We start from the raw sequence: 22,988 nt of genomic DNA on the forward strand, positions 1-22,988 counted from the left end.
GGGATCTGATCCCCAGGTCCAACAATCAAGCTTTCTGTCATGCCACTCATGGGAATGTGGGATTGGGGATCAGATCCCAATCATGTCTATTGCCAGTACAGGGGCAGCCCAGGATCATGGTCCTGGGATCTCCCTGTACCAGTAGGTAGCACACTGGGTTCGCGGCATGCCCATGGCTGGGAGCGCCAGTCAGTTGATCAGCCTTCTAACCTTGGGAGTGCACCAGAGCCTTGAAGGCCTCCAGTAGGCTCCGGAGACTGGGAGTGCCAGTCTTGCATGTCTTGAAGGTGTTGCATTCGAAATCTTGTCTAATTCTATCTCAGCTATATAGTTGGTCCAATAAAAGATATCACACTAAGAAATCCTTGCCTCTCGCATAATTTCTGGACCACCATAACTACAACACCTATAGTAAGCAGGATGTTTTTTACACTGAGATGCAGGAACATTTAAAGGAGAGTTTTCATTGCAGTGGACTTAACACACATACATATTCAAACTGAAATGTGCTAAAAATTGTCTTCTCTTTCAGACCGACATTATTGTGAATTCTGTTGCCGTTTATAATGATCTAAAGGTAGGAGGAGTATCAAAAGCCATTCTGGGAAAAGGAGGACTGTCTCTTGAGAAGGAATTTCAGAACAAGTTGAAAAAAAAACATCCATTTTTTGAAGGACAACTTGTATTGACAAAAGGACACAATCTGGCAAGCAAAACTGTGCTCCACGTAGTATGGCCACAGGCTATCAATGATAAACATGAGGTGATGGTCAATTCAATTGAATTTTCACTTCTTTATGGTAAAAAAGTAAAGTTAGTTTTAAAATCCTTTTATTTTTTGGCAGGTACTCAAAACTGTAATGGCGAAGTGTCTGGTTGAGCTTCAGTCTGCTTCAGTTTCTTTCCCTGCATTAGGGATTGAGAAGTTACAATTGGCAAAGGATGAAGTGGCAGGTATTATGATTGATGAAGTTCTCAGGTTTGCAAAGGAACAGCCCCCAAAAAGAACAGAAGTATTTTTTGTGCTTCATCCAAATGACAATGATGTGTATAAGGTAAGATGTTTCATATTGATAACAAGCTGAGAGCACCCTCAACAGCAATAAAAAGTGTTTCAGTGTATTGTTAACAAACCCAGTTCACTATACAGAGCATTTGTAGCTAGGAAGTCTGTAAAGTATGCATTTTCATTCACTGTTGCTGACATGGGCAATCAAAGATCAAAGCCAGCAGGTTTGGCTGAGTGGGACACACAAACAAGAACCTAGAAGGGGACTTGAATTGGTCTCTTGATAAAAGCAAATCCTGGGAGAACATGGCTGTGCAGATCACTTGGCAGAGAACACAGTGCTCAGCTTTCCTTCTCAGCCAGCAGCATGGCTCTGAGGGAGAGAAACTGGGTATAACAGTGGTGCACAACATATGGCCTGTGGGCCAGATCCAGATCCAGCCTGCCATGTCATTCAGCTCTTGAGGTCTCCGTGGATCCTGAACTTTGGCTGGCATCACTAACTGTGACAGCTCTGGGAGACCTGTGGACTACATGACGTAGCCCTGTTCTGGATTGCGCCAGCACTGGGGTCATGCAGCAGGTGGATCTTGTGCACAGAATGAGGTTGGCATGCCGGATTGCACCTGTGGATTGGATCCTGTGCTGGATCATGCCCATGGACCAGCCCCATGCTACTCATTTGGCCAACAGGGCCAGATAGATTGAGCACCAACCTATTAAGAAGGTTATGAGTGTTGGTTCTGCCTGCAGTAACCTAAAACAGTCTTGGGGAAGTTCAATACATGATTCCCTAGGAGAGCATATGCAATTCTGCCATTCTACCCTTTGCCCTTACAGCAGGCCTGCATTTCTGGGGGCTGGCAGGAAGGATGCAGTGAAGATGCTGCTTCCCAACCACTGGGAACATTTTAACATGCTTTTCCTGTACACAATAAAAAGACTGCAAAGACAAGGCTGTATTCATTGTTTGCAACTTCAACTGAGTTGTGCCGCTTTATACCAGCTGAAAGTTTTATATGCAGCTCTTTCAGGTCTGCTGCCCCCCTGGGCATGGGCTCTGCACTACCACCAGCACCGCCCCTTCATGCTCCTGCCCAGCTGCAGCTCCCCCACCAACCCCGCTGCTTCTCTACCTGTTGCCCAGAGTAAGCGGGATGCTGGGAAGGCTGAGCAAATCTGGGCCCTTCCAGCCCTGCCTGAAAGTTGTGTGCTGGCCAGGCTGGACTCTCCCAGTCACAAGGGTGGGAGCGAGGCACAATAGGGATGTTGGTGGGGGGGCGTATATGGGGGCGGAAGGGATGGGCAGGGTACAATTAGTTGGTGGGTGCCACAGGCTGGATGAAAGTGCCTGGTGGTCCAGATCTGGCCCATGGGTCATGTTGCCCATATCTGCTGTAAGGGAATATTGAATCATACTCAGGATCAAATTCTGATGAGATGGGTAAGGTTGCCTAAGTAAGTGGGGATAAGGAAGTCTAATTTACATGCTGAAGGAATGGAACAAAGATGTAGCAAATGCCTGCCCCTCTGTTGCTGTCTCCTATTTGTTCTTCCTCATACAACATCTCCTATGGGACGCTGATGGGCCAAGTACAACAGTTTTGACACTTGGATCCAATAGACCTTCACTTCTTGGTATATACCTTATCTCACCTTGCATGTAATCTCTGAATTTGGCCCCATCACTCCACTCCAGTATTTGAAGTAGGAATTTCCAGCAACTTTACTGCTGATTTTTGCTGTTCTGATCACTCTGTTGTAATCTTCCAGAGCTGTTTGTTCTCCCTCCAGTCAGTGGCATTTAGGGTAATACCCTATTTTCTAACTTAGTATCAGCCTGTGATATACCTTCCCTTGCCTTTGACTGAAGAATGGTTGTATCTTCCTGCCACATGCCAGACCTCTGACCCAGCTGCATTTTGTTGTCTTTTGTCTTGGTTTCCTTGGAGCACATGCTCACATGGCTGTGTGTCCATAACATGCCAGAACCTGTCTTTTATTCACCACAGGCTCTTTTGTTGCCTGACACTCAGGATATTGAATTTCTGCAGCACAGGAAGGCAGTCTGCAGGAAGCCCAAATATACTGTACAGCTCAGAGCAGCACTCCCAGGGCTTTTTTTTTTTATATCAAGAGGAGCTTTGGGAATGGGGTAGAGAAATGGATGCTGTACAGTGACAACTTAAATCCTCACAAAGATGGAGGAACAAGCAGCCTCCTCTGTCTGCAGGCTGGTGCATGGGTCTGTGTGAACTGCATCCAGGTGACTTTGAACTTTCTTCTGTGCAAAACTTATGCCAGGTGTAATACTGGGACCAGCATTTGGCCCTTTATGAAATGATACTTCTGGGGGCCAGGGCCAAGTCACACCTGAACAGCTGGTGTTTTAACTGTTGCACTGTTCCATAGCTTATTGGATATGTTTAACTAACGTAGTATAGTGCTTACTCAAGAGGATCTTGGTGAGCCAAATGGCTTGTGTGAAAATACTTAGATATGCAAGTCACTTGGTTATGAACGGGTTCCAAATCATCTTTTTTTCCCCCCAAGGCTTTCAAAACGAAGCTTGATTCAGCAAAACGCCAGCTGGGAGAGAGGAAGATTAGCAATACACACCAGAATTTGGGTGAGTCATGAATGCTCTGGATACAGTTCTGAAAATGACAGTTTCCCAAAAAACATCATGGGGAAGGAAGCGTATAGAAACTTTGCAGTTTGACTCTTGGTGTGTGTGAGATCAACTGATAAAAGGTGAAAAGGACCCAACCAATTATGATTCGTGGGGAAAGGCATTATCCTCTTTTGGAGCACTGTTTTGTAGAACTTATTTTAGTGTCACGACTGTCTTTTTTTCTTTCTTACTCTTCTCAGACTGTCAGTCGGACAAACCCAGTGTAATTGCTACACTAACTGCTACTATTCAGCTGTTCAGATGCTTGTGATTTTTTTTGCAGTGCTCCAACCTACTGAAAGACATACAAATCAAAATTAAAGTAGCATTTCTATCAGAAGGAATCTTTTAACAAGCTAAGAGTTCTCTTCAGCCAGTACTAAGTGAGCAAGTGATGAACATTGATTTTTTTTGCTGATTTGCTTCCTAATTAAAAAAAAGAAAATCCACAAATCTAATTGAAATGTCAGATAGTTAATTTACTCCAGGCCAAACTGGCTTTTAAGGAATGCAGTGCCCTCTCAGTCATCTCCGCTTAGAAGTGTATTCATGTTAAGAGTTACCACACATACAAGTGGAGAGTTAAAAGTGAAGCTTACATGGCTGATCTATGTAAACACTTAATTTTATCAGCTTACATGGTCCCTGTAACAGCAACTTCATTTTAAAACCAAGATGAAGTAACATGGCAGGAAAAAAAAAAATCAAGAAAGGTAAATACAGGCCCTTACCTGGCTTGTAGAAGAACTGACATTTAATTTGATATAATGCAATAGACTTTTACAGGTAGGCTGGAGATATATCTGGTAAGTGCAGAGGAAGTAGATCCTGGTAGGCTTTAGCGAGGGAGAGATCTGCCACATTCTGTAAGAGAAATAGGATTCATCCTTTATCAAAGGCAGAATTTGCAGCCAGGTCCCCAGTTCCCACTAAGTCAGTGTGAGTTCAACACCTAACTACCATTTATATCATTATAAAAAATCTTCCAACAATAATGTACCTTTTTACAAGTGCCAAAAAAACCAGTCTGGTTCCCTGTAGTGCTCCATGCAGGCTACTTACAACATTGTGTGTCACAGTACTTGGAAACTTTTCAGTGTCCTGATTGTACTTTAAATAATATTTATTTTAGGTTCAGACAGACAAGCTGAAGCAAAGAATAAGAAGGATACACCAATCATTGTACTTAGTGGAAATAGATACGAGACACTGAAAGCGGCAAAAACGTGGATCAAAAACCTAGCAGAAGTCCAGGAAAGTCACCTTTTCCGGATAGAAAACCACCACATTTTTAACTTTGGCAAAAAAGAGTTTGTGGAACTTTCTCGTCAGCAGTCCTTGGGTATGTCCATATCAGAAGAGGTGAAAGGTGGAAAGACCAGATTAGAGATTCAAGGTTCTCCTGATGCTGTGATTGAAGCAGTATTTGCAATTGAAAACATGCTGTATTATGCACAAGAGAAGAATATGGTCAAACAAGAGGAAATGCTGCTGTCCAAAGGTGAGTGGGGTTAAGTTAGTAAGAACAAAGAAATATGAAAAAGTTTTGGTATAGATACTGCCCCTATTTAGGTCAGCATATCTAATAGTTCTGACATATGATGAAAAGAATCCCTGTGCTTAAATACTATATATTTTTGGTAATGGATGCACACTCTTGAGAGATCACAGGTTAGCCTGTTAACTTCAGTTGACTTGCTGGACAAGTATTGCCAGAGGATTGCAATTTATTTCACAGGTCGGTCTGTAATTGCATTGCCAACACCCACCTGAGGTTCCACTAGGAAAGGGCAGATTAGGGTCCAGCCAACTGAGACTCCTGGGCAATGCACTTAATTGGTAAAGTCTTACATGATTTAATTAAATATCCTGTTACTTGTGTCCAGGAGAACTGGGAACTGATCCTATTTCAGGAAGTCACCGACACCAGACAAGACCTTCCACAATCCAGTACCAGACCACACTGGTAGAACCAAAGTGTCAGGAATTCTGGGACAGAAAGAGACATTTTGAAAAAAACGGTCTTCAGATTCTTAAGGTGAAGAGAACGTGTTTGGTCAAATAATTGTGAATTAACCTTTAGGCAAACTTTGTGTTCAGGCCCCAAATGGAATTAAAAATTTAAAAAAAAATAATCAAAACAAATACAACTCAGAGGAATTGAGTAGACAGACTGGGAATGAAGCTTAAATCTACTGCTTACTGAAAAGGACTTTTTGTTTAAAAAAAAACAACATTGGAGCTGATCTCCCAAAAAGATGTGGTTAGATCCTTATTTTACATTTAAGAAGTTACTGTAAAAATCTGCCTTCCGCTTTGCAGCCACAAGTGCTGAGTTTTAGTAGAGTCTGAGTGATAAGGATGCTGATTTCCTCCCAAGGGAGTCGGTAGTAAAGTCCAGGACACAAAGCTGGAGGGCACATGCATGTGCCTTTGGGGGCGAAACATATCCGATGGATGTAGAACAGAACTGAGGCAGGACATCTTAGGTTTACCCCTATGAATGTCTGCTACTCAAACAACAAGATTTTGCCACCGTAGGGGAAGCCAACAGAAATCCTGGGTAAGTGTGGCATGACTTTTGCCATAATCCCTTGAACAGCAAGCGCTTTCTGGGCTACATGGCTGCCGTAGCGAAGCTGCAGGAAGCCACACAAGTAACAAGGTATTGTGGTGATTTCCTGATGTCGGTGACTGTCTGTTGGCAGAAGACTTGTAATGCAGGCAAGGCTGAAACTAGACAAGAATGAAGGCTGCAGAACCTCTCGCTGGCCATACTCAACTCCTGGCAGAGCCCAAGTACATACACAACACTCATTAACACAACTTACCATTAGATACCACTGGAGTAGGGCACAATTCATTCTGGCTTCAGTGGAAAGCACCATGGCCCTGGTTCTTCCTCCTTTAGACAGACTGCCTGCCTGGCTATTCAGCTGAAAGTGAGAAGGGCTTCTTAAAGAACAGCACTTAGATGAGTGGCAGCATAAACCTCTGATCCTCTATCAATTTATACCAAGTTTGTTTATCTTGCAGATGGAGAAAATACAAAATCCTGTTTTATCAGCTGTCTTCCAACAGCTTCAAAGAAATGCAGAATTGAAAACTAAAGGCAAGCAAGTGTGTCAAAGGCTGTACCAGCGTGTTCCTGCTCAGTTTTGTAGCCTGGTGTGCCGAGCTGGTTTTCAGAGACTGTATTCCCCTCCACCAGGTAATTCACTGCTTTCTTCTGCAATATTGTTGAAAGACAACAAAAAACATGTCATGAATGGTTTACTTCATTTTATTCCTCACCCCACTCCCAAATAATATTGTCATTTTCCCAAGCTGTCCAGTTACTGTTGTTGCTACATATAGAACTTTTAACACTATCAAATGTCCAGTGCTCAAGAGTATTTTGCTTCTTTAATAAAAAACCCCACAAAACAGTTCTTGGATACTACATTTCATTGAAGCTCAGAAAAATAGCTCCTTGTTATACAAGAGATCAGCTTCTGTATGTATTCGGAGCCATATCTGCTTGCCTCAGTGAGATTTTAACTACCTGCCATTCCTCGTATTAATACAGCCTGCCCACACAGCTCTGCAATGATAGAATCCAGTTCTTTCTCGCTGGTGGATCATTAACAGGACTGTAAGCACCCATCTAATTATAGAACATTTATTACGGTGATTATGTAGGCACTAGAAAGAACTCAGATCTGCTTAGATCAGGCTTAGTTTGCGGCACTGGTGTTTTTCCTTGCAGCAGTTTGGCATTGGTGAAGTTATATCAGTATAAAACCCAGGAAAAAACCCAGCTTTAATGGACTTGAAAATCAGGCCTACCTTTTCACTTGAAAAACACAAATTGAAAGGCCTTGTCCATACAGAAACATCCTTCAAGGGAGAGCTAAGTTCTTATTTACCCCCTTTAAAGTCTATTGTTAATAACTTGGATGTTTACGATCAACACATTAAGAACCTCAGCAGTGATGTTGGAGCTATACAAAATAAAAAACATAGTCTCTAGAGTTTACAATTAAATGGACAATGCATTTCAGCCAAATGATACAGAAGATGCATTTGTTACTGAGCACTGCAAGACTAGCATCACGTCTCAATTCAGTTTTTTCTAGAGTTGGAGATCATCATGGCTTTCACAAAACACTAAAATAGTTTCTAGTCCCAAGTTTTGTTTTGTTTTTTGAAGGTGACGATTAGAATTTAGGCATTAATACCACGTGGCAATATGCCCATATGCCATCATGTCAGGCCCTTTGATTATTAGCTCTTCGAAAAGCAGCAACACGCCCTGTTACTAAGATATACTTGGTGTGAAAATGAGAGCTAACATTCTCTTAAAACAAAGTAAAATTTCAAAAGAAAGGATTCAGATTCACAACACTGAGATTTTTATAGTTTACTACACTGTCCACTGATACCCATTAAACGTTATGACACAGATTCTTCCCTCTGATAACAAGATTTCTCAATTTCCCTTTAGGACAGGAGGAGTTGTGTGCAAGTATCCAAGGGCAGAATATAGACATCTAATTTAAGATCAGTGTAAAGCATCAGGAGACCTTAGTTCTTCTCCCCAGCTTTATTACTTGCAGAAATAGAACAATGTGAAAGGCAGCAGAAAACGCAAGCTGGGATCAAGAAGTCAAGTTGTCATTGCTGGAACCATGAAGAATCTGTCATTCTAAAATAACTTTTTTCCCTTTTTTCTTTCAGAACAAGCATATGGATCTGGTATCTACTTTAAAAAGAGCCCCAGAAACCTAATAGAGGATAATGAGCAATGTGACAAGGACCATCTTATTTGTGTATTTGAGGCAGAAGTAATAACAGGCTCTTATACCAGAGGTAGGCAATCTTACATTGTGCCACCAGACTTTGAAGTAGATGGTAAAGGTAGATGCAAATTTGACAGTTTAGTAGATGATGTCCAAGACCCCACTACTTTTGTAATTTTTAATAGCAAACAGGCTCTTCCAAAATATTTGCTCATTTGTCACCAGATTCAAACTGATGGTCCAGAACCTTCTTGGCTCAGTAGCAAAATGGCAGGTTGGAATTTTTCAGGATTCTTGGGTACTAGAACACCATTGAAGCATGAGCACAGAGGCTCTCCCAAAACAAAGTAATAGTATAACCAACAGTACTGCAGAAATAGTGCCTTCTAGGCCAGTGCTGGCTGAAATATCCACATTTGTATACGATTATAACTACATACAACTTTACATTGGAGTAGGGTCCTGAATACGGTTTCTAATTCTCTTATTGGTTAAAATAGCACAGAAGTTTTATTTTTCAATATGTATCCAACACTATGCATTTTAAAAATAGAAACCTTAGTCGAGTTTGAATTCATGTTTAGTTTCATGGAAATTATGTTTTTTCTATAACTGAAGCAATGCCTTATCAACACAAAATAACATTGTGCAAAAGAATTACAGTGCTTTTACTAAACATTTATTTACATTGTTAATTTGATTGTTGTATTTTGAATTTAGCTGGAATACCTGTCATAAATACTATTATACCTACAGGATCCACAGTAATCTGTTGAGAAGTAATGTTTCATAGCTTCTAGTGATTGCCAAATGATTTTTACTGCAGATTTAGTAGCTAGTTTTGTTGCAGTCTTATTGAAGTAAAATAAACTGACCAAAAATAAACCAACTTGTTGCCATGTTCTGAATTCTCCTCTCAACAGGGCATTAAGCACTGCTGAGTGACAATATTCAAGCCTCCCTTACCAACCAAGACTCAACATGGCCGCCTTTGAAACAGTTTGGAGGGGGGGGGGGGTGGGTGTGTGTGTGTGTGTGTGTGCGTGTGTTGCAGGGGGTGGGAATTAAATACGAGTTTTCCAGGCTAGGACTTGCATTCGCCAAGGGATCACAGACAGGTTTCTCAGGTTATACTATTACTTTATGGAGGGTCCCAGAACTTTAACTTGCACTCATTTTACAGAAAGAGTAAAATGCTGTACACTTTAAAGTAATAATAATAAAAAGTCTCTCATCCATTTTACAATGGACCTGGATTCCAGCTGGAGCTACAGGTGCAAATATTTGAAACTAGTTCCCAGGACAGGATTTGCCTTCTAGTCTTCATCTTTGGGCCACAGGGCCAAGTTCAATTTCAAGCACTGCTTTACATGAATAATTTTTATTATAAAGATGAGCTTTCAACACATTCATTTATGTACTTGCTTTTATACTAGGACAACCCCTGCTGCCTGGCAAGCACTGGTGAGACTGAAAGCAGTTGACCCAATGTCTTTCCCTTGATCAGTTATTACTAAACAGCATACATGTGCCTTATTGTGTAGTGTTAATTTAAAACCAGCTTGCATGATGGATAACCAAGAAACAGGCAATCAAATGGCTTACCTTTCCATTTAATTTCCACTTCCAGACTGAAAAGAAACAAGTAGCTATAGACAAAAGGTTTTTGTATTTAGATACCATTTAATGCAGTGATTATCAACCAGGGTACCGATGCATACCGGGGTGTCACGAGATCCTTTTAAGGGTGCTGTGCAATTTTAGCACCGTTAGGTGTAGAAACATCTACACGATTCACAAGATAAACTCAGACGTCTCAAACAGGAATCCACAATGTTAAAACTATTCGGACCTGTTGTCGTCTGAGTTTTTTTTCCCCAACTGAAGAATTACTCTAGTATTTTTTCATAGTCAAGAATAGAGCAAAAGGAAAAGAGCTGGCATTTTCCAAGGCATGCTTTGAGTCTAATGGGTTCTCGTGAATTTCAAAAGGTTGAGAACCACTGGCTTAATACAGCAAATAGGGGTGATTTTTAAAAAGCATCTCAGCTGTAAGTAGAGCATGGTGTTAAGCTTAAAAATATTGTTGCAGTGCTAACATGCAAGATGAATCAATGTTTATTAAAGCTCACTGTATCCCACAGTTAATTTTAGATGCATTATATAACTGAATTTATAGCACTTATCTGTAATGCTCTAGGCATACAGATTATTTAAATATCTAAATTAAGTTTTAAACCCTTTCCTGGAAACTTGAAAATATATATTTCCACTTTTGTCAGTCTTTCCATTTGATAAATTCACCTCCCTTATTTCTGCTAATTTTACATGTATTTCCTTTCTTCCATATACCACCATGAAAACAGGCAGTTCTAGTTTCAAAGTGTTATTAGCTAACTGTTGGCTTACTTATTACTTATCCAAGTGTTTCATATTATAAAATTATCTTGCAAACTTAGGTTTACTTTTTAAAAAGTAAATAGTTACTTGATGAAGAAAAATCTTACATTACATTACAACAGATTTCAAACTACTGAGATGTTTATCTCTCCTTACCATGCACAGTAGACTCCTATCTACCCTTATTCTTAAGAGTATCCTGAAATAACAGTATATATTTCCATGTAATTACATATGTATGTATATCCAAATTTATTATACACATATAGACATTATATATAGCTATTCTTCATTCTCCTACCAAGAATTTTAAAACAAGCATTCAAAATGTGTATGTTAGAAGAAACTGTTTTTAATGAGAAAATGTAATGGTCCATTGCTACATATACCACCTGTTTAAAGATTGTGCGGAGCAGCTTTATCAAGAACCTCAAAACACATTCAAAGTTTAAAAGCAAAACCAAGACAAAGTCAAATCTTGCTACTTATTTATTTCACATTTTGTTGTAGCAAAGTGTCCCTTGTGAACAATTGATTTCAGTCCACTTTGCCCTCTTCCCTTTAGTGTTATACAATATATTTATACAATTTACAAAAAAACTGGCAATGTATGAGGTTGTATATAATCAGACAGCTCATCTGGTCCTCGGAGAATATAATTTCATATACAGTAATTAGAAAATAAAAACAGCACAAACTAAATGTACCAAGTAGTACATATTAAAATAATTACCACAGTAATTGAAAATCCCTGATCTTTACTTCTAACACAGCCGGATTAAAGAGAGGCTACTCCACAGCCTCTGGAATTTCTCTGTCATCCACAATAAGAGTATGAATGATTCCTTCCCTTCGCTTTCCACTACTAACAGCCTTAATGCAACAATCATGATCACCAACACTGAAGTGAGTTTCTGTTCCATCTTCTACAAATTCACCCTGGGATAAAGGAGACAGCAGGTCACAGAAAAGCACTAGTATGTTTATTAACAAAATGCTGCATAATAGCCTGATTTTCAGAAGCACTGAACACACACAGGTCTAATGGGTAGAAACCTCACATGATGTACTTGGTAGCTGAAAAGCTGAGACAAGTATAAAACTAAAACTTCCCTACTATGGTTTGCTTTGCCAGGAATGCTGAGCATGCAGATTTTTTTTTTTAAACAGTCAAATTGAAATCTGGTCAAGGATTTAAATGAGCAGTATCACTGACATGTTCACTGCAATTAAAAACTTGTGTGCCTAGTTCAGCCTTAGTGTACCAGCTGAAGTCTGTGAGGTTGCACTGGTTTACATCATGGCTAATTCTGAACATAAAGTCAATTCTGAGGACCTGGAAAAGGACCCGCAGCTTTAAGTCCTGCCTTAACAGTTTAGTGATTCTCAACTAGAGTACTGCAGCTCAGGATCTCCCTTCCTGACCACTCCTCCCTTGTCTATTACCCAGCCTCTCTGTAAGGAGACAAACCACACACTCAGCCTTGCACAGCTGATCCTTCCCTCCCCGCACCACCCAGCTCCCGTGAAATGAGCCAAGATGAAACTGGCATCCGGAGCAGGGACGTGCGGGGAGTGGATCACGGCTCTGCCCCGGGCCTTAGGCCCGCACTGTCACCTCCCTAAGATCCTAGCCCTGGGCACCCATCCTGCTCCTTGCCTGCCCACGGCCCCATCCCATCCATCCTGCATGCAGTCGTCCCAGGCCAGTCTCCATAGATATCCACCTGTCCTCTTTGTCCAGTGCCCCCAGTGTTGGGTGCAGGACAAAAGGGGCCAGGGCTGAACAGGATCAACTGGCACACCCCCTTACCCCCAAGCACCAGATGGTGTAAACAGCTGTGACAGGAGGCTCAGTTAGTACTGCACCACATGGCCTTCAACAACTTGCCAAAACTCCTCAAGTGGCCCTCCAGCCCCCAAAATTACCTACCCCTGATCTGTGTTATATTGAACCTCATGCCTTACTTAACAATCAGTTACTGCTAATCCAGGAAGACTGAAATCAGTAGGCTCTATGATCCAGATGAGACCCTGGACCATTTAGTCTGTGTCCCCAACTCTTAATCTACAAAACACTTTAATGAAAAAACAGTGAACAGGTAACTTCATCTCACACTGTCTGAATTATGTATTTCACCTCTAGAAAACAAAAGTCGCTTTATCAGGAAACTATTTGTCCTAAACCATATGTATTTTAGTGTTCTAACCGTGAGAAATGTCCATTTCAACTGATAAACCAGAATACGCATCTAAAATGAATGCCTTTAAAGTTACCACATACCACTGTTTCCATTTTTTTACCATTGCACCAGACATCCATAGTGTCCTTCTCTGTAAAAATGGGAGAAAGAGAACAAGAATGATACGTTTCTTTATAAAACAGCAAGAAAATCCCAAATGTTTTGCCATCGTTTAATTATAACTCAGAAATGATCCAGATCAATTATAATGCCTGGATTACAAAATTACTCTTCATAAAAAGAGGGTGTAGGTTTACCACCGTCAGGGTCAAACCACGTTGTAGAATAAAGCCATATTTTTGCTTGTCTCTGACCTTTGGCTATAAGATTTGGCTTAATCTGAATACTATCTGATGTATTCTGAAGGAAAATATTTCTGTTGAATTGTTTAAATTGTTTCTTTAGTTGCTGGTCATTAAATAAAGTAACACGTTCTAAAATTCAGATTGTTACCCAACTCAAAAGCAGCTTCAATACCCTCACTTTTCAGACTCTTAAATCATCTGGAAAAAATGCACCATGTCTATTAGAAAAAAGAGGTATTAAAAAAGGAGTAATTTGCAATTGTTGTTTGTTGTAAAGCACGGTTATGATCTTCCTACCCAACACCACCTCCCAGGTGCTTCCATCATAGGATTCACATTGAGACTGGCCTTCTCTGGGAGTACTAATGACACGGGGCCAAATCTTGCTAGTCTTATTTATTCTGTTTAAATAAAAAAGGACTAGATATGGGATTAAGATGACTCCTTACTCAGATTCTTCTCTATTCTCATCCTATTCAAGCCTGGTGCAGTTTCTGACATTAAGGCACATGCTAATCTAAAATCACATGAAAAGGCACAATTTGATCTTGGGAAAACATGATATTTACTAAACAATTATTTTGAAAAACAGGCAAACTTAGGATAACAGTCATCACCTTTGGTTAAGAGTTCCTGCACGCTGACTAATGAATCTTAAGGCCAAATTAACTAGCTAACAAGGAGGTATTATGCTCCAATGATAGGTGCAGCTTAAAATTTTAGGTAGTTTAAAATAAGCTGCATTTCTATAACTAGCACCCTTTAGGTGAAGGGTACCACCAAAGCACCTTCTCTGGTTCCTTTCACCATGGTATTCAAGTGCCTCCCAATCTGTTTTCTCACACTATTCTTGTACATAGGGAAGTGACATCAACTCCATTTTACTGGCAGGGAGCCAGGGCACAGAAATACTAATAGCCAGATTTGTAAAGTTAAACAAACAGGGATTTTTCAAAAATGCCAAGAAATCTCAGTATAAAAGAACATGGCCAAGGCTGAAGAGGAAGTCTGATATACTGGGGACTCAAACCCAGATCTGCCAAAGGCAAGGTTAGCCACTAGACTATCCTTTGCATTAATGCAAAAACACTTATGAAACATACATAAGACTATATAAAGCCAGTAATATGGACCGATTCAATACTTACCTAAAACAACTCTACAGTCCATACCATCCAAGCTTAATACCCAGGTATTTGTTGTTTTTGACCTATTCTCCATATACTTCTTGAGGCTTTTGCCATCAATCTCCAAGGTGTACTCATAGGCAAAGCCACTCACTGCATCAATGTTAATGGTTGCCTTTGCTTTTGCTGCTCCAACAGTAAATGTTTCTTTACCTACTAATTTGAACATCCATTCTTTTCTTATTTCTTCCTGAGGAATAAGAAAAGAGAAAAATACAGTGAAAAAAACCCTGAACATTTTAATTTCAGTGTTAGGAAGGAGGCTAACACATTGAGCCAAAATTTGACTGTGGGCCCAGAACTTGAAAAATGTAATTAATTGAAAAAAATAATACTTTGTATTGATACAGTGCTTTTGTTCACAGATATCAAATCCATTTACAAATATTATACATGTCTTTATTGCAATGTAAAATTATTTTCCTGTTAAAGAAGCAGTAGATTTGATCAACTTTATGTTACAAATGTAAAAAGCCTCTCTTTTGCTTATTATTATGTTTAGCTGCTGCTGAACCCCCCAGAGGTATTCTGGGTACCATGACAGGGTCAAAGAGTCAGTCCCACCAAAATAAAAAGCTCACAAACAAAATGCAAAAAATAAATAAATAAATACAAATTTAATAATGAAATACAAAGAAAATGTAAATGACAAAACAGTACAGATAAGCCATATCAAGCAAATTATTATTTATAAAAATGTTCATTAACCCCAAAACTATCAGACTTATTAAATAAATCTCCTAAATCCTCAAGTTGTCAAAAAAGCCTCTAAGAAGTGGTCAGCCTGTCATGGTAAAAGGACTTCTTACCTACATTTTAGAAACCAATTTTCAAAAAGCACTAATCAGGTATATGGGCAAGTAGGCAATTCAACAAGAACCATGTATGATTCAAGACTGAAGAGTGACAATTCTGAGGTGGACCCAGATTGTTATACTACAGTGCCCATCTAAATAGCAAAAGCTTTTACTAAATAAGGCTAAAAATATAAAAATATTTTTAATAGATTCTACTCTAATTAATATTAATATGCCTATTTCTATTCCCTATTTAAGCCACATTTTAGTTAAAAACCAGATCTAATCAATAGCATAAAACTGCTAAATATGATCTCAACAAACTTTTGTTTTCACCTGTGCTGGGTTGCCAACCCAAGACAATTTTTTTATTTATTTATTTTTTTTTACTGACAAGCCGTAAAGTTGTTACTGAAAACCAAACTATTTTACTAACAAAATGCAAATGTAACCTACTGCGAGGCACTGGACAAATGGGAGGTTTGCATTTTGGGTTTAACACCAATGATATTAAAAAAGTTTGGTTATCAGTAAAAAGTCTGCAGCTTAGTAGAAAGAAAAAAAATATCGGGTGGGCAAATATTTGATTGCAGCACTGTTTTTATACAGTGGTACTCTCTCTCTCAGGGGTCCTCTACTCACCCCCATACTCTGTTGCTCTCAGCTGCACCCCACACTGTGATGCCCCCCCAACCCATATCCTAGATGGTCCCACCCTCTTGCTGGTGCAGATCCCCAAAGAAAGATTACTGTCTGCCACCCTGCCACATCCTAGTGTCTCAGGCAGGGACACAGAGAAGCAGCACGTGATTGCGGGGGGAATGAGAGCTACAGGCTATAAAACCTTGAGAGAATATTTCCTATACGGTGCTACACTCCCACTCAGAAGCCAGGTAGCTCTGCTCAGCTTTCTTTGCTCCTGAACATTTGCCTCTGATGAGGGCTCTTCAATCAAGATCCAGTTTATAGATGGCTCAAGTTTTTACACATGGTTCAAGTTTTTTAAAAAAATTAATTAATTATTTTTTACAAACCTTGTGGAGAGGCATTTTTAGGCTTGTTTTTATGCTCTGTCTGTAAATTTATGGACAGCTGGCAACTTTGCACCTGTGGTTCTGTTTTCTACAATTCTTCTAGCTTCTGAAATTCTCTGGCTTGCTCATTTCCTTTGCTTCCTCTTCTTACCTAAACTTTGGTTGAGTAAATGCTATGCCATATTGCCATTAAGCATCTTAGTGTAACCAATGTAGACTATGATAAACCTTAAGTCACACTTACATAAATACTGAATTCTGCATATACACATAATTTACCTTTCCATCTACATACACAACACGTTTCCCTGATGTGGTTCCATGTTCAAATTCAATCTTGTGAACACCATCACTTAGAGCTACTTCCCATACAGCCACCAGATCACTCATTTTCTCCAGCTGGCCGTAGTGAGACCTGGGGGAATAACAGATTGACAATTTTAAATTTGTATTATTAAGGTGCTATATGTTTTATTCAGAGTTTGGTTATTTCAGGTCAAGCCATGCAAAATAATAATCATACATGGCAAAAAGTATGGAACAGATTAAATAAAAAATTGGAACGGATCAAATATAAAAAAAAATTGATACAGTAGCAAATATGGTAGAAAATAGGCAAACATATTTAGTTCGACAAAGATTCTACACATACATATCCCTTTAAATGCTAAAAGCCTGTTAATTAGTAGTAATCCTGCTATAAAACTATACATCATTTCTTGACAGCTGCTACCCCACAGCAGCAGTGGGACTGGTCCACTACTATCAGGTTTTCCTAAGATTCAAACATAGTTTAGATTACCATTAGTACTATTATCGTAAATCTTTATAGTCTATAAAAAAGATTTAGCCCTAGTTGTCTTATAAATGCTAGGAATATGTATGACTCAAAAATGCAACTAAATGAGAAGAAACGGTATTCAGAAGATACATAATTTGTGTGTACTATTCCCTATTTAAAAGGCAATAACCGGTAGAACAGTGGATCTGATCACGAACAACCATTAAAATGGCAAATTTAGGTATTTTTTCAGACCTAACGCTATAGTAACTAAATTAACTCTTCAATCCAATTGCCAGAAGGGAAAAAATAATAAAGAGAACAGCAGCAAACAGTTCCATCTTATTTAAGAATTATCCTTTCTTATTTATTTTGGGTTCACATGCTGTAGATGCATTCCATAAAAATGCACTAAGCCTTCACAGATCTTAACATATGGTATGTAAAGAATGTAACATACATGAGGACTTTCCTATTAAAACAGAACAATGGAAAATATAAGTAATTCAGATCTACCAAAATGCATTATTTCACTTAATTTACATTTGCAGTCTATATCAACAGTTTATATACTGACTCCTGATCACTTCTTCGAGAAAATACCTTTGATTACCTTGTGGTCAGAAGATCAGAAGCATACCATGACCAAAAAGCCCAAAACAAGCTGAAATCCTAATACCCCTAAATTTGGGAATCGTTAAGCTCCAGATCCAAAATTTGCAACCCATGTCTCAGCAGAATATATAAATGTAATGAAAATACTCAAGGTGTTCAAACGCAGGCACGTGCATAAAATATGCACTAAAATATCATTGGAGATGTTAACATGCGTTTTGCTTTCTTTCTGTTGTCTTTAGTAGCCCAGGAAACCTGTGGAGGTGAAACCTCATAAAAGGCTATTTATTCATTTTTTGCTTATAGAGAAAATACCACCACTGTAACTTACCACAATATACACCCCAGGGAATTAAGCCGTTATGCGCCCCTGTAATTTTGTGTGTAAAATGTATGCCTGCGCACATTCACATAATATCTTATAATTCCCTGGGGTGTAGCTGCTGAGTGGAGCGGGCAGCTCCTGCCTGCAGCAAAGGGAGGTGGGCTGTGAGCCCCACATGCTAGCATGGAACCAGCCGAGCCTGGCCTGAAGGTGCACAGCAGCAGGCTGGAAGGGGCCAGCTCCATGCCGCCACATTCAGCCCTCAGGATTCACTGAAACCATGCAACAGTGGGGATCCACCTGCTGCAGCCAGGAGTTCCCCAAGGACCCACCAGTGGCAGGGAATGCTGAGGGGGGCACGTGTGGCAGTGGAGGTTGTGCATGGGGGGGTGCTGGTGTGGACTGCGTGGGGGAGGCATGTGATGGCAGGGGCTATGCATGGGTCCCTGTGTGGCAGTGGGGGGGCTGTACTGGAGAAGGCAGGGGGGAAGTGTGGCAGTGGAGGCTGTGCATGGGGTGGCACATGGTGGCAGGGGTGTGTGGCAGCAGGGGCTGTGCACAGGGGGGCCCATACTCCCCCACAAACCCTGCACACTCCCATACCCACACCGACCCACAAATCCCCACACACCCACACGTGACACCCCTCAAACCACCCTTCCACATAAATACCTGCATATATTTCTAAAGAAGGTTCAAATAATGTTATATTTAGTTTATTTGGTAAAAAAATAAATGTATTTATTTTGCATAATTTTGAATTCTGGGCAAAATTCTCTGGGGTGTAACAATACAGGGTGCTGACACTTTAACAACAGTGAATGAATATGGCAAAACAGACTATTTTGAAGGGGACAGGGTGGAGGATGCAGCCCTCCCAAAATTAAAGCCCCTCCTCCACTCATTCCATAGCTGGAGCAAGCTAAGCTCAAGGCAGAAAAAGCTATCCTTTCACCTCTAAATAAAAGTACCCAAAGAAACAAGCTCTGAATGGTGCTTACCACACACTAATCTTACTAAGCTGCTGTGATACTCATCAATATAATCACATTAACTGATCAAGCAAGCAAGCTGGCCAAAAAAAAAACAATCTACATTTGATCATGCATATATTGCTGCTCATATAAAAAAAAATGGCAAGTCAAAGATTGCAATAACCAGGTTCTCTCTAATACAGTGTTTGTCAACCCATAGGTTGGGAACCAAAAGCGGGTGGCAAGAAAATTTCAAAGGGTTGCGAGCTGTGGCAGGGCAGAGGGGCAACAGGAAGATGCCTACCCCTTCCAATGGGGAAAGGGGGTTGGGGAGAGCAGCGGGGCCAGGGCCTGTACTCACAGAGGCAGGGCAGCTGGAAGACATTGCTGGGGGGGGGTGGGAGTGGTCATGATCAGGCTGCCTGGCTTGGTGCAGCAGTCCCAGCCTAGGGCAGGGGGTGCCACCAGGCCTCTCCTCCCTTCCTCCAGCCCATGCCAGGGCCGGACTCACTCCGCTTTACCTGCATAAGCCAGAGTTGCCACAGCCACCATACCCTGGCCTGAGCGGGACTGGGGGCAGCTGGGGGTTCCTCCAGCAGGGCTGGGGGGGCAGGGGCTGTGGGTCAGGAGTGAGGAACACCAGCATGGCTGGGGGTGGGGTGGGGTGGGGTGGGGGGGGGGAGACAGGGAAATGGGGGTCAGGCACCAGCAGGGCTGGGGGAGTATGGGTCAGGACAGGCCACAGATCTTTGCAAATTGGCCCCAGTAGGAAAAAGGTTGAGAGCCACTGCTCTAATGGATTGCTGATCTGCTTTTTCATCTTCAAGGTGTCTAATGATAAACAGACTTCTCTTAACAATGTTATAACGAAAAGAGGTAGTTCCTAGGGAACAAATTAGTGCACTCGTTATAAAAGACAGGACCAAACTCCCAGGGTTTGTGCATCATTCTTTTAAGCACATGATTACAAGTAATGGCTGGTGAATAGGAACTACAAATTCTTATCTAGGCAGTCTAGCATACTTACCTACAATTTTGTTTATAAAATAGCTATAATTTACTGTAGTTTAATTCATCTGCATTTTTGGTACAGGAGCACTATTTTTGCTAGAAGTTACCCAAACTCAGGCAGGAGACAGTTCCAAGGTCCCTACTCAGCAAAGAACTTAAGCATGCATGTAGCTTTCAATAGGCCTCAAAGGGACTTAAGAATGTGTTTAACAGTAAGTAAATACCATGACCACCAACATGGTTTTCCTATTGATAGGGGAAAACCATGAAAGTGTTGGGCGGGGGTAGCACCCTGACTGAGGTATGCATAATTATTCTCCAACTTTCACTTCCAGTGGGAGGATCTTGGCTATACGCCAACTTTATAGAAATGGGAGCCCCCCCAGCTTGCTCCTGCAGCTGTACAGTTGAGGGTAAGCGAAACTCAGGGGTATCTGAACCCCAAATCTCTGGGCTTGGACCTGCACATGGGATGCCCGCCAAAGGATTTGGAAGCATCTGAAGCCAAAGGCAGGGGTGGAGGATACTAGCCGGCAGCAGGGCCACATATGGTTCTGGAATGACCTGCATGGATTTGAAATTGAATTCTCTGAGTTGACTTGGGGCACAAAAAATTTTCTTTAAAAAACTTTAAAAAGCGCTTAACAATAAGCACAAGCTAAGATTTAAGTGCTGATCATGGCCTACACACGTATGTAAAGAAGTATAATGCAAAATACCAGAAGAAATACAAAGGTTCTGTCACATTATTTTAAAATATCCATAGAGAGGACTCGAACCTGCTTTAAATATGCAGTTCTCATCAACCAACAGAATGTTAGCAAAATCAGATTTAGGTGGCGGGTTTTTTATTTATGAAAATTTTGCCTTTAAATGATTTTTATCCTTTAGAGCCCCAGTGAAATAATGGCAATAAAAACACAGGCTTGAGCCTTAAGTAGAAGAGAAGGTAAAATCTGTAGCATTTTGGCAGTCTAATCACAGAGATCACATCAGCTGCCACTAGTAAGCTGCCTAGTCATGAAATACAGAAATTTCTACCTTATGGTGGACATTTTAGGAGCAGAAGGAAGCATCATCCAAGGAAAACTATACAACATTTTAGTTGGTTTTCAGTGGAAGGGTTTGTGTTGAAAGCAAAAGCAAGGATCTTTCAAATACTTCATGTACCTTACATGCAGGCTTACCTGAAAGGTAAGTGCTTGTGGAGCTGGGGATCAGTATGTTTTTTTTCTCAGAAGTAGAGACATATGGGAACCACCACACTGTATTTGGCTCCACATGGCCTACCTGTCTAAGGCAATGACCAGCTACAAATACTTTGGAGGAAGGTGCACAAACACAACACTACCAAGATGGGGAATAAGCAGCTTCCCACTGAGGTCTCAACTTGGTCTCTAGCAGTTATTATTTATGTTACAGTAGCTCCTAGGAGACCTCTTCAGGGACTCAATCCAATCGGGTAAGGTACTGCGCAAAACAAAACTAAGGAAGTCGCTGCCCCAAAATGTTTAGTTTAAGTCTTGCAGTACAAAAAAACCCAGTTGTAACAATACTTGACAATCCAGTCCCTTTGTACATCCCGTTCCGCTCTCCATCTTACCTAACAGCTTCCTTGTAACAAACGCCACAATTTAAATAACTGATGTATGAAACACCTCTTCATACCAGTTTTCCATCTCCCTCTTCAATTTCAGCGAATTTCTCTTTATTCTCGAGTCCAGACAGGGTGAAGCGCAGACTGCCCTTGTCTCAATCATTCATTATATTCTATACAGGCTGTCCTCAGACTTACAGCACCACTGGATCCTGAAAATCGCATCTTAAGTCGAAACGTTGTAACTCGGAACAGATTTTCCCACAGGAAACAATGTTATAATTGGGGGATTGGTTCTGAACTAAGGCCTGATACCCTCTTTTCACCAGAAATAACTCAGAATTTTGTACTCAATCAATTATACGTAATATAGCGACAGTAAAAGGCAATCAAGACTCATAGTACAGATGATCTCTTATTAGATCAACAAGATTTTTGCAAAAAGGAAAAGAAATTTTATTGCAAAAATCGTGTTGGCCTAATAAAAGAGCTCACCTTCACTACGAGTTCTGACTGCCTTTTCCTCTAGACCAATATGGCTACAACCTGGATACACAGCTAGCTGCATGCATGCATTTATACTGTAAACAGCAATCATATGGATTTGGAAGGACTTCTTTGACTCAGCCGGACCTTTCCAGTCTTCTTGCGAGTCTCGGCCTCAAGTTTTTCTGGAGCCTCGTCTGTTTTCTTCAAGAAAGCGCCTGAGGATGTTCGGACAGACGCTCTCTGGGCAGACGTGCAACGCAGCAAACTCGCTCGCTGATGTGTCTGATCCAATATTGCCGAGTCAAAACGGGGGGTGCCGATTGATAACCGCTGTCCGTGCCATTCATCGCCGTGTCCGCCTGCTTTCTGCCTTATTCATCTCCCATTTCCAGCCTGACCTTTCCCCACCCGTAGGCCACTAACGACTCCGCAGACTGCCCCCTGCAGGCCGGGAGGGGTGGGGGGGCACTGCAACCTCAACTTGATCACCGTCTGCACCGAAACAAACGCTGTAGGGGTCAGGAAGGAATTTTTATACCCCTGGTTAGATTGGGAATTTTTTTGGGGGGGGGGGGGAGGGAGGACTGCCTTCCTGTGCAGCACCTGGCCTCTCTCCACTCCTACCTCGCCTCCTCCGCTCCCGCAATGGCAGCGCCCGCACCGGCCCAAGCGGGCCCCGCGGCGCCGCCGCCTCCTCCGAGCCGCGGGAGTAGATAACTGCGCGCGCAGCGCCGGAAGTCGGAAGACAGGAAGTTAGCTCCTTCGG

General features: G+C 41.2%; 2 protein-coding genes and 1 long non-coding RNA gene across 5 annotated transcripts in view; 2 read left to right on the forward strand and 1 right to left on the reverse strand.

Moving 5' to 3' along the window:
- The window catches only part of PARP9 (poly(ADP-ribose) polymerase family member 9), a 20,738-nt gene extending 11,384 nt beyond the window's left edge, over positions 1 to 9,354 (forward strand). For all 3 annotated transcript variants that reach the window (XM_019554145.1, XM_019554146.1, XM_019554147.1), the window contains 7 exons: positions 533 to 763; positions 846 to 1,055; positions 3,563 to 3,638; positions 4,816 to 5,184; positions 5,570 to 5,721; positions 6,720 to 6,894; positions 8,403 to 9,354. In XM_019554145.1, the coding sequence (XP_019409690.1) occupies positions 533 to 763; positions 846 to 1,055; positions 3,563 to 3,638; positions 4,816 to 5,184; positions 5,570 to 5,721; positions 6,720 to 6,894; positions 8,403 to 8,815 (1,626 nt within the window). In that variant the 3' untranslated portion in view covers positions 8,816 to 9,354. The remainder of the gene's footprint in view (positions 1 to 532; positions 764 to 845; positions 1,056 to 3,562; positions 3,639 to 4,815; positions 5,185 to 5,569; positions 5,722 to 6,719; positions 6,895 to 8,402) is intronic.
- A 1,898-nt stretch (positions 9,355 to 11,252) lies between these two features.
- On the forward strand, positions 11,253 to 20,968 carry LOC109323030. The gene is made up of 3 exons (XR_002104529.1): positions 11,253 to 11,334; positions 13,011 to 13,019; positions 20,958 to 20,968. It is a non-coding gene; the product is annotated as an uncharacterized LOC109323030 (long non-coding RNA).
- Positions 11,332 to 22,731, reverse strand: FAIM (Fas apoptotic inhibitory molecule). Its single transcript, XM_019554367.1, is given in 7 exon segments — positions 11,332 to 11,803; positions 13,149 to 13,198; positions 14,561 to 14,789; positions 16,710 to 16,845; positions 22,367 to 22,404; positions 22,406 to 22,481; positions 22,483 to 22,731. Coding segments are annotated over 7 exon segments (762 nt in total). The 5' UTR covers positions 22,566 to 22,731; the 3' UTR covers positions 11,332 to 11,653.
- Between the last annotated feature and the right edge of the window lie 257 nt (positions 22,732 to 22,988).

The sequence above is a fragment of the Crocodylus porosus genome, unplaced genomic scaffold, assembly GCF_001723895.1.
Source record: "Crocodylus porosus isolate Cpor-Errol unplaced genomic scaffold, CroPor_comp1, whole genome shotgun sequence".
Taxonomy (NCBI): domain Eukaryota; kingdom Metazoa; phylum Chordata; order Crocodylia; family Crocodylidae; genus Crocodylus; species Crocodylus porosus.